The 12300-nt window shown below is 35.5% G+C and overlaps 1 protein-coding gene across 2 annotated transcripts in view; it reads left to right on the top strand.

Annotated features, from left to right (window-relative positions):
- The window catches only part of DMXL1 (Dmx like 1), an 82244-nt gene that overhangs the window by 21612 nt on the left and 48332 nt on the right, over positions 1-12300 (top strand). For both annotated transcript variants that reach the window (XM_013127445.3, XM_005142973.4), the window contains exons 9-18: positions 262-451; positions 2041-2209; positions 5307-5519; positions 6137-6390; positions 6479-7163; positions 7694-7815; positions 8298-8387; positions 8694-8796; positions 10798-10914; positions 12061-12282. In XM_013127445.3, the coding sequence (XP_012982899.2) occupies positions 262-451; positions 2041-2209; positions 5307-5519; positions 6137-6390; positions 6479-7163; positions 7694-7815; positions 8298-8387; positions 8694-8796; positions 10798-10914; positions 12061-12282 (2165 nt within the window). The remainder of the gene's footprint in view (positions 1-261; positions 452-2040; positions 2210-5306; positions 5520-6136; positions 6391-6478; positions 7164-7693; positions 7816-8297; positions 8388-8693; positions 8797-10797; positions 10915-12060; positions 12283-12300) is intronic.

The following is a 12300-nucleotide window of genomic DNA, read 5'->3' on the forward strand; positions in this document are numbered from 1 at the left end:
AAATCCATGACTTGATGTAGCACAGTTGTGTAATGACATTTGAGGTAATTTATATTAAGATACTTGAATAAATATGAAAGCCTTTTATACATAATTTGTTTTCTGAAGAATGTATTGTTGAGTTTTTCTTTCTTTAATATCTTTAAGTTACTTGGTGCAATTCTGAAAGCTGGTAATGGAAAACTGTTTGGAACTGTTGCTTTATTTTGATGCTATGTGATAGTAAGCAGCTTCTTCACACCTTAAATTTTCTTTCATTAGTGGTGCTGTCTGCAATGTACTTCTGACTTGCTGTAAGGATAATGTTTGTCGTATCTGGGCAGAGACTTTGTTACCCAATGACAGTCTGTTGAATGGTGGACGATACAACAACTGGAGTGAAGCAGCTAACTTCACAAGTAACTTCAAGAGAAATACTTCAAGTAAGGAAAAAGTGCAAAATGCCTTAGAGGTAAGAAGTGAAATTCAATTACAAGACTACATACATGTAATTTTACAGCAACAAGCAATTTTAGCCAGGATTGTAATTAGTAACTTGCATGGAGCATAAGCTAAAATTCTTTATACCGTAGACATAAGCTGAAATCCTTTATAACATAGACATGCTTAGCATGTTACAAAGCAATGAATTTAATTGAAATCTTCCCGTGGGAAGGTTAAACTGACAGCTATCCTACTGAGTTTTCAGATAGGAAGACACACTGCTCTTGCATTCCTGCGGCCCATTTTGCCCTGGTGACTGAAGCAAAGTGCTTTGCAATATCTAGTTCAGAGTGCTTTGCAGTATCTAGTTCAAAGAGCTAGGAACAGTCTGAAGCATATGCTGTAGGTTATGTGAAACCTACTAATGATGCTGCCTTAAAATGTAAGTTAGCGGCTCATTTGCTACCTCAGAGAATGTCCCACAACTTCAGTCTTCTGCAACTGGAAGAACAGATAAGATGGAGGGAAGACAGCCTCTGTTGCCATACTGCTGTAGTCCTCAAGCAGAGTACACTGTTCACAAGCTGTATTTAAGGCAAATGATCCTTACCAGTTAATGTTTTCTAACCAATGGGAAGCAGGGGGAAGGTGAAGCAGTAGTGCTATCCTACAAAGCTGTGTAGAGAGGGTATGAACATTGTGCTTTTATCTTAATGCAGTGATGTGTTTAGTATGCTTATGGTGTTTTCTTAGCATATGTGGTATAGATTAAAAAATATGACAGGTTGAAAGGCACAATATAGCAAAGAAAAAATTTTCAAAGGAGGGAAGAGAAAGGAAGTTGGAGACAGTTCTGTGTTCCTGTTGAAAATAAAAGATTAGAACTAATAATTACAGAAAAATGAGGAAAAACTTTTAACATGAGCATGCTGTGGTAAGATGCAAACGATAGCAAGTGAAAAGGAATGCCGAGAGTGTAATACATCTTTAATACAGATTGCGTACCTTCTTGTGCCTTTTGGTACCTGTATAGATAACTACAGCACAATGGGCTTGAATTGTGCAGTGTGTGGAGAGAGACTTTTCAATACTGGGATAGTCAGTCTTAAAAATGGAATATTTTTTATTTCCTTGGAAATACGTACTTGTGCACAGGGAGGAAGACCTTAAAACTCAGTGGGCCCTTATGATGGGAGTGGAAATACTGATCTATTTGGATCCAAAGTACTGATCCAGTTTTTTAGTCTTTGAAGTGAGATTCCTTAGATTTGCTGCTTTGTTTGTTCAGAATCTTAAATAAGCATGTTTATGGAACAATAGTTTTTTCTGTTTAAGTATAAAAACTGTATGAATATTGTTTCCTCACTGGAATAATGAAACAGTTGCTACATCAAGAGACTATAGATCTTCATAAATAAATCTGAAGGCACTGGTATCTCTATTGCAGAGACAACCTGAGCAATTTGATTTTTGCTAGAAACTCCACTGATGCTCTGAAGTAGCTTTTAAAATGGGAAAAAAAAATTAGTCATTAGTACCTAGAAAACTACTTACATCTGAAAACTGCTTTTTTTTTTTTTGGAAGGAATTTGTAATGACATCTTATTCTTCATGCAGTTAAACCTGAGGCACTTTCGACGAGGAAGGAGGAGGACAGGTGCTGTTGTAGCACATACTGGGTATGCTCCACATCAGCGAGATGCCCATGAAGTTCACAGGAACACCCTTCCTCATGCAAATGCACTTTGTAATTTCCATATTGCTGCCAGTATCAATCCAGCCACAGGTAAGCAGTGTGGTAAACCCTTGCTAAAGGGTGAGCTGCGATTTCTGCTAGGTCTCTGTTGTCTGTGTATGCTCAATGGGCTCAGATGTATTTGTACTGTATTTACATGATCATGCAAAATTACTGGCATGTTGATTTAATTTAATGCATGAAAGGACCTTCTGTAATAATGAAGTGATTTGAATAGGTTTCCTCTACAGTAATCCTGTCGTTCATTTTTGCTCATTTTTAAACTGAGATTCACAATGGTCTGAGATGCAGAAGGCTAAATATCTGTAACTGGAGTTACAAATTTACTGGGAATCATGTGTCATAGTAGGAGCACACTGATAAATCAAAAATTTCTCTTGCTTAAAATGAGTACCTGACCCAAAGTGTCTAAAGTAACCTCACACCCCTGTGCTTCTGTTCCGTGTCTGAGCAAGCAAAACATGCCTTCATTTTGTTTTCCATAAACTGTAATATTTTCTTGCACCCAAGGAATAGGTTGATAGGCATTAAGGAATATCCCTCTTGTCACTAATACTTCTGTCTTCATGATCACTTGGGTATGCTGAAAATGAAGTGCATGTCTGCTTATTGAAAAACTGAACAGAAATGCAATATTGAATGGCTTTTTGTTAAGGTTTTACTGTTGTGATGTGATTTTTCTGTGTCTAGACTTAATGAACAAATATGATGAAACACTTCTCTTAAACTAGTTGAACTCAGAGTATTTTAAAAATATTTTTTGTTCCTACTTAGACTTGTTTGAAAGGCCAGTTTTGACCGAAAGGCATTCATGGTTACTTCACATATATATGTACGTAACTGTATAGCCTTTGGTATGATTAAAAAGAATCATTGGTTTCCATTACCATTTCTGAGCTAAGCAAGCTGTAAACACTTCGTCCTGTAAGAGTAGTTACTCTTCACCTTTCTTAGTGTTGGTTTATGTTGCTGTTACAGATGTTACTAGAGTCACAGCTAGCCTATGAGAAGGAAACTTCTTGCTGTTTTGTGCTGTCCCATCTATAATTTTACATAATAACCAAGTAAATTTCAATTTTGCTTTTAATAGTCTTTGCACTATAAATGCCCAACAGCAAACTCACAGAAATTTTGGAAAAGAATGGTTATAGTTTTTTCCTAGATGTCAACACTTGTATTCGTCCTTTCTATCTTGTATTCCTTCTGTGTTACCTCTATTAATATTATCTCTCTTGATGCTTGGTCTTTAACTCAGTAGGTAGGAGGATAGCAGGTTGTCTTTTAATGCATAACCTCTGTTCTAAGTAACTTTAATATCTTAAATCTTAATTTGAAGAAATATCTGTTTGCTCTTGCAGCCACGTCAAGTACCTCAGTCTAACCAGATTCTCTAAGTAGTCCTTTTAGTTTGCCATTTTGAAATAAAATTTTACCTGAAAATCTAATTGTATTTTGTTTAATTTAAAACAAACTGGTTTATGATCTGTTACTTAAAAATTTGCCCTTATTACAACAGAGTGCTTAATAAAAAATAAGGTCAAAGCAGCTTTATCTCAGTCACTTCACTTTCAGAAGAAGGATAATGTGGTCATAGTAACCAAAAATGTCTAATTTTCATTTGGTTTCTGTTCTGTTGCTCGTTTTGAAAGAGTTTCTTATAGCAACAAAATCCTTGAGACCTTCTTTTATACCAGAGTGTTACCTAAACTGGCAGTCAGTTTAGGGTGGAGTTCAGTGAAAGGAATAAGCACTGGTTTTTAGGACAGAATCATCTCTAGGCGAATCCAGGCAAAGTCATTGACTCCAAAGCCCTTAAGTTTTCTGGGAAGAGTGTGATTTTTGAAGCAAAAAGGAATTCACTTAAGAATTTCTTCCAGAGCTGAGGATTAGTTAGAATTTGCTAGTTTTGTGGTAGGAGTATGGGGAAAAACAAGTTATTTTTTTATTTTAGTGACCTTTTGATACATACTCAAAGTACATAGATTTATAATCTGATCTGAAAAGTCATCTTTCCAGCTCATCATCTTATTCATGTTTACTTTAGCTTCATTTTCCAAAGAGATACCAACAGAGTTCTTCCCTTCAGGTTCTGTTATTACCAAATTCATTGACATTTTTGAGGCTGATATTGATTGGTCTCTTTGGGAAGACAGAATGCATTTCTTAAATACTCTATGCTCCTCTTGCTCCCTTGTTCTACTATGTCCCCTTATCACGACAGAATTGCTGCTAGTCCTGGTGGTCTTCTGTATTTATGTTCTCAGCTACCATTTTCTTAGGCTAGACTGGAGGGTAAGTAATTCAAAGCCATCACTGTCTTTGGAAAAAACCCAAGCAAACCCAAGTAAAAAATGTTTTGTCTCCCAGGGCATAGGATTTTATGCTTCATAAATAGGGGCAGAAGGAAATAAGAATATGTATGAAAGCTTCTTGATGGGAATTAAATACAGGTTGAGCTTTTGGTGTGTTGCTCTATGGCTCATTTAAAGAAATCTCAGTGAATCACTTAGCTGCCACACGTAACTTAGGTGATGTTACTCTGCAGCAGTCTGATACTTGCTTCTGTACTTACTGTGTGATTATTGCTTTATTTTTCATGTCCATCTGGGACATCAGCTAGCCTCAAAGGGCAATGTAAAATTATAATGGAATTTGTAGGAATCAGAAATCCCATCTTTATGTGATCATCTGGTCACTGTACTAGTTTTTGCTAGTGTAAACCCTGTCATATGTGGTCCTTGATTACAGTGTATACCTCCTGCAGCTTCTGTTCTGTACTAAATATTGTGAAGTTATGCTTTTGTTATTTGGTTCATACTGAGCTATAGTGGCAAAAGACAAGGTAAATTAACCTGTATGACATTATTACATCATGAAAACATAACAATGCAGGCCCACAATGTAATCCTAATGTAAACATCCCAAAGAGCCTTCCTCTGGAGCATTTCTTGTGGTAGCAGTTGTACAATTTAATACAATTTAATGCCAATAAAGGAAAGACAAGTGGCAATACACTTAGTATATATTTTTCATGGTAGGGTTTCTGCTTAAGAAAAAGAAATTCTCTAAAATTGCTTTTTTTGACCAAACTACTTGGTTTTCAAAACTGTCAATTTTTTTTTTGTAGATATTCCTCTACTCCCTTCTATAACATCTCTGAGTCTTGGTGAAAATGAAGAAACAAGTGGACCTTTTGTTGTGCACTGGCTGAACAATAAAGAACTTCATTTTACTTTATCCATGGAAGTATTTTTGCAACAACTTAAAAAGAGTTTTGAGCATCATTCCCCTGAGACTAACACTGAGGAATCTAATCAAATGGATGGCAGATCAGAAGAAGGTAAAAGTCATCATACACAACTGGCTTTCATTTTACAAAACAACCTGTCATGTAAAAATACAGATTACAGTAGCATTTCTTTGTGTTTCCTTTACACTAGAAGTACCCGAGTGACTTTAAAAATCTATCTAGAAATTATTAATCTGTTTGTGGTTGTTCCTGAGATTTTGAGTTAATCGTGGTGGAAACTGTATTATTTACTTAGGTTGCCACTCAGGCCTTTGCATGAAATTATGATTTTTTTTTTATATTAAGGAAGTATGTGTGACCTTAGAAGGAACTCTTTTTTTATACTAATGTACACCTAATTTAAATAGCTTTAGTGTATAACATAATATGGTGATGATTGCTTTTGTTCTGCCTATGCATGCAAAAATTTGCATAAAATGGGGAAAAATTGAAGTATTAAAGCACAATATAAACTGTTTTGGTTTCTTAGTCATTGACTAAGGTCCACTAGAGGATTTCTGGTTAAAACTTTAATTATGTTTAAATTGTGCTTATATGAGTGGTTTGTAAAGGCCCTGAAAGATGCTTCAGTGCCTGAATAACATTGCTTGCTATGTTTATGCTTTTGAATATAATATTTATGTATATGTCTGTGTGTGTTCTAGAAGTTAATGAAAATGGAGATGAACAAAAAAAAGGAAACCAAGAAAAGAAGGATCTGGGTGATGAGAAAACTACTGCAAATTCAAATTTCATTCCTTTATCTTCTGCTATTATTGATCATGAAATTGAAATACTACTTTCTGAATGGAGTAAAAATGCTGACATGCTTTTCAGTATACATCCTATGGATGGTTCACTGCTGGTATGGCATGTGGACTGGCTAGATGAATACCAGCCTGGCATGTTTCGCCAGGTGCAGGTACTTTATTTTTGCATCAGTTATGCATCGTTACTCAGAAGTATGATGTGAAAATAATTTATTTTTTCTCTTTTTCTTAAAATTCCAGGTGTCATTTGTCTCAAGAATTCCTGTAGCATTTCCAACGGGTGATGCAAACTCTCTTTGCAGAAGCATAGTGATGTATGCTTGTACCAAAAATGTCCACTTAGCTATCCAACAAGGCAAACAAAAGCCTCCTGGCCTCACACGGTCTTCATCTATGCTTATCTCTTCTGGACACAGTAAATCCACCAACAGTTTAAAACTAAGTATCTTCACACCTAATGTTATGATGATTTCCAAACATGCAGATGGGTCACTGAACCAGTGGCTAGTGAGTTTTGCTGAGGAATCTGCTTTTTCAACTGTACTCAGTATTTCACATAAATCCCGATATTGTGGTCACCGTTTTCATCTTAATGACTTGGCTTGCCACTCAGTATTACCACTGCTGCTTACAACCTCACATCACAACACTCCAATTTCACCAGACATTGAGAATGCAAAACAGGCAAATGATTCTTTAAAGTCTCAGGAGTCACCAGCAAGATTTCAGAGTAGAGGCAATGCAGATGTAACATCCCAGGATCCCAATGCAGTTTACAGTGAGCTTATTCTTTGGAGAGTTGACCCTGTTGGGCCTTTGTCCTTTTCTGGTGGAGTTTCTGAACTTGCTCGGATCAATTCTCTCCATGTTTCAGCCTTTTCTAATGTTGCATGGCTGCCCACACTTATACCCAGCTACTGCCTTGGTGAGTTCCTGATTTGTGAAGCATTCTAGAATAAGAGTAATATAACCTTATAATGCTATTAAATAACATACATATATTTAAATGCAATGAAAAAAATGTTAAGCACAGTTCTTTTATTTCACAAATTTCCAAGCAGCTGATACTTGGAAATTGTTTATTCCTGTATGAAGAATTGCTGTGTTGTTCTGCCTTCTTTTATGTAGTTGATATTTTAGGAGATAATGCAGTAAAATTCTTAGATGCTGGTGCATATTTCAGAGTGTGTTGAACACTTAAAAGCTGAGGTAGATCTTGCTCTGGTTTGCAGAAGGGATTCTTATTTCTTTTTACATATTCCAGTTTGGTTGCTGAGTGTAGCAGTAAACTTTGTAGTTCTTGGTACTGAACGGAAATAAACAAGAGAGAATTCAAGAGAGAATTTTTTATGCTACATTGTTTTCTTTCATAATACCAAAATTGCCTTTTACAAAAATTAAAAAGGTAAGTTGGTGTTTGAATATTTGAGCGCTTTTTGAATTCCTATTTTTCAGGTGCATATTGTAATTCTCCAAGTGCCTGCTTTGTGGCTAGCGATGGACAGCATTTGAGATTATATCAAGCTGTAATAGATGCTAAGAAACTTTTGTGTGAGCTCTCCAATCCAGAAATTTCGGTTAGTGAAAAGCTGTCTCATGTTTTTGGATGTTGGAACTTTATTTAGTAGCACTAGTTTCAGACTTGTTGGTAATTGACTAAACTGGCTGCTAAGGATATCATGGATTGTGGTCGTTTATTTCTGCTTGTAAAAACAGCTATGATAAATACCTCTGAAACACTTGCAATGTGAGGATTAATAACAGAGCAACAAACTCTGTTTTCATGTCTATCCTAAGGAAAAGTTAAGAGGACAGAGCCGTTTGGGGAAAGGACAACCGCTGAATGTCTTTCCAGATGTTCTCGTCGCCCTTCAGCCACTGATACAAATGTGGCTCTTGATGAAATTGGGGATTTACTTGTGTCCTGGGTAGATTGCAAACAGTGTATGTTTAATGCTTTAGTTAATATTTTAATTATGGTGCACCTACCTAGCATTCTATGCCACAGAAATGCACAAAACTGAGTTAACAAAACCACTCCCTGACTCTTTTTGAACAGAAATATGTTGGTGAAGTTTTTAACATCATAAGTCAGCAATCTACAGCTCGCCCAGGATGTATCATTGAACTGGATGCTATCACAGAGCTAGTAAGATCTTTTTCTGTACTAATTTTATACCATAATTGGCCTGGTTAAAAGGTATTAATAATAAAGACTATATCTGTAACCTTTAATCAGGAAAAGATGAGGTATTTAAAAAGTGATACTGACATATTCTTGCTTTTGGTTTCATAGTACCTGTAAATGAAAAGAATGGGAGTAATAATGATGCATTTTCTTGAGAAATCTTTCATTGATATGTACAAATTACCAAGTTAAAAGCTTCCATTTTAGACAGCTCAGTTTAGTATACTCCATGATGTTCACTCCTTGTGTATGTTTTAATTCTCTTAGCATGGCAGGAAAACACAGTTATTTCATGTTTTTCAAGAAGACTTCATCTCAAGTAACCAGGAGAAGGAAATACCTGAAAAGAAGACCAATTCATCAGACTCTGGTAAAGAATTCTTTTTCTTGGAACACTGAAGACAAAGTGATTTTTTTTTTTCAGCCCATGAAGGGAAAAGGACTTGTTATATAGTTTTCAGCCTTTTAAGGTCAAATATTCTGAGTTTTTTATATACTCAGGAGAATATATAAAGGAGAAAATCTGGTCTAGTGAAACTCATGGGTGTTTTACTTCCTTTGAGTAATGTGCAACCAAATTTTAGATAAAGTAGCTTAACTCACGAGACACCCATCATGTTCTGTATTAGGCATTCCACTGCTAATACTTTTTTTACAGGAGGGGGAAAGGGTTTTAAATGTAGATCCTGTAATTGTAGAGTATGACACAGAAAAGCTTATTGCGTTCTGTCATGATGGATTTTCATTCTTTATATCAGCTAAATATAGCTTTATATCAGCTTTATATCAGCTAAATAAGCTCTCCAGGCCTGGCATAATAAAATGCTTTGAAACATAACTATAAAATACAATCTATGAATAGTGTGTGGATGGGCAGATCTGAATTGCTGTGGAATAAATTACCAGTTTTCCTTGGTGGAGAGCGTCGGTGGTGGTATATGGGCATCTCCATTTTGTTTTGTTCTGTTCCAGTGAAATAATGTAAAAAAACTGGTCAGAATAAAGTTTGTGATGCCAAGTCATCTGTAGTAGTGAAGGGAACACAAAACAAGCAGATTTGTGCAACAGTGTCAGAATGTTGCATAATAACTTGGTACACAATTTTTGTTAGAAGTGAGACACCTAGTGAAATGCTACCTGCACTGTATATTCACAGAAGTAAATTCTGAATGATTTGGAGTAATGGCAATAATCTATGAAAATGTCAACCCAGCTGTTAGTAGAAGTCAAAACCATAAATGGGTTGTTGAAAAATATGATCATATAGAGAACAAAAAGAAGTGTCACTCTGCAGCATAAATTTTTGTACTTTTGCAGAAAGGTCATCAAGAAAAATATTGAAGCTGTTTTGCCTTAGAAAAGGGCTCCTGTATTCATCTGTGTGTGTTCTAAATGTCTGCATGGTTGCTGCCGTGTAAGAAAGTGGGCTAAATGGACTCTTTGAAAAACAGTAAACTTCAAGCATCTTTGCATACATTCTAATTTGAAAGCATTTGTTGGTAGTTCAAAGATCTTAAGTTCTAAAACCTCTTGCTCTTTCTTCTTTAAAACATGTAAGTAGTTAGGTCATGTTATTTTTAAAAAAGGAACAAATTCACTTACATTTTTCTGTAGTACTATAAGCAACTCAATGTCAAACCCACAGGAAAAATACAGTTTATTCTTGATCATGTTTTTATGTAGATGGTCACTAAACTAACTATTCCTTCTTGGTCCTAAGGCGTTTATTTTGTGCTAGGGAAGGAGAACGGCTGGGTGCACCCTCCAGAAATGGGCTCCTACTAATATTACAATTCATGTAATCTTTTCCTGGGGCAAAGCTATAGCAAGTAATCAATTAGGAAGAGGCATGGTACTTCTTGTACATTCCAGACAACGTAGTTGGGCTTACTGGGTTATGATCAGTTAAGACTATCCATTAGACAAAGCTGTGACTTTTCTAACTGTTGATGTGGCATTTCTTCTCTAGATGTAACTTGTATACGTTATACCTTAAAGGCTAGTAGTATGTCTAGCTCACCATCTTAACACAGTTGCCAGTAACAGGTAGCTAAGAAACTGAAAGAGATGAGCATGTGAAAAACAAAGATGTAGAGCTGAGAGTACAGTCTTGGGATTTAACTTTAAACTTCAAACAAATATGTACTAGTCTCTAAAAGGTAAGAGTGGCAAATTTTTGTGTGTGTACTTGTAGTGGTTGCTGCTTGTGATAAAATACTGAGAAGACTAGTAAACCAGAATTGGATATAGTCAGACCATTGCATTTCAGTAATAGTTTGCAGTAGCTTAATGTGCTTATTTAGCCAGCAGAATTTAGTTCTGCTTTCTGGTGAATAATCTCTTAAGATCCGTCTGGTTTGAATTTCATCAGGAAACCAGTGGAATGGATTCTCGGAAAAATTCTACTTAATAGTAGTGGAGTATACGCAAAACTGTTCATTGCTACATATGTGGCATTTACATCTGAAGTCAATTCCTGTCTCAGTAGGTAAGCCCTGTTTCCTATACTTTTCTTAAAAAAAAAAGTCACTGTCTCTTGAATATATCTGCTATTTGGCATATTCTGAATTGTATTTCAGCTTTTATAAAAGCAGCTGCAATTCTTCAGTTACTAACTTTCATTACTACCTGTTCTTTCTTGATTAATTCTTAATCTTCAGAATGCTGAAGCTTTTTGAGTTCAGCCTCAGCCCAAAGCTTGTTATTTTTTGTGATTCTAAGGACAAATATATTTATCTGGTTTTAATACAGTCTAACAGTTCAGACTGTTTACTTCTCAGAAACTTTTGTTCTCCAGTTTTTGACTTTATACAGAAATTCTAAATTTGTCCCTAGTCAGAGTACTTAAACATCAGAGATATGATTACAGTTAAGAACAGTTTTGAAGTTCTGAGCATCGCTAGTTCTCTTTCGGACTACCAGAGTACTTCCAAAATTATGGACCCTTTTAAGTAATCTAAGATGTACTTCACTAGTTTTTATTAATATTAAGTATTTTAAGCAAACATAAATCAGGTATTCGCTACTTACCAAAGGAATCTGTTACAATGCACTTTTCTGCAGTTAAAACCAAATTGGTATTTGTCTTACTGTTGCTTCAAGTATTTTAAGCATTATTTACAATTACTTTGTAAGTTGATGAGAAGATGAAAGATCCAACTTTTATGATCTGCTTGTACTATGAGGACATTACTGATAAGTCTTTTCAGCCAACCTATTGACAGTTTTCTTGTTCCAAATCCATAGAATTTGTACTTTAAGTGTTGAATTTTTTTGAAGTAATAAAGCATTTGTATCATGTAATCTGAGATACTACATTTTAAACAATGTGAACAAAACTTTACTGAAAAATACTCTCTCCAATTTGTAAGGTAATACTTTGAGGTCTTAATTTAATCGTCTCAGGGGGCAGGTATTTTGTGCTTCATGAGCATTCATTTCAGTGGATTACCAAACATAAAACTTTTGTCGTCAGTTTCGGTGTTTCTGCTTGTCATTTGATTGGTTTAAGTCTGAGGAGTTAAAAGTTATGACTTCTCAGCCATTCTAAAATTTCAGAAGTATTTAATCTGAGGCTTGCAATCATTTCTCTTTGAATCTGACTTTTTAAAATTAACAATGCAAACTTTTTTAGATGAAAAGATAGATTCAACTACAGCTGGATCGGCAACACAAACAGAAGTGTATTCTTTACCAGGTCTAGAGAAGATCCAATCACCTTTCACTCAAAAGTATCAGGCCTGTAGAGCAAACCTTCAGAGCACCAGCAGGCTCTCACTGTCTTCCAAAATGGTATATAGTCAAAAGTTGAATTTGCCAGAAGGAGTAGAGATAATAAGTGTGAAGCCATCAGCAGGTTTGTAATGTTCTGTTT

This window comes from Melopsittacus undulatus, chromosome Z, assembly GCF_012275295.1.
Source record: "Melopsittacus undulatus isolate bMelUnd1 chromosome Z, bMelUnd1.mat.Z, whole genome shotgun sequence".
NCBI classification, from domain to species: Eukaryota; Metazoa; Chordata; class Aves; order Psittaciformes; family Psittaculidae; genus Melopsittacus; species Melopsittacus undulatus.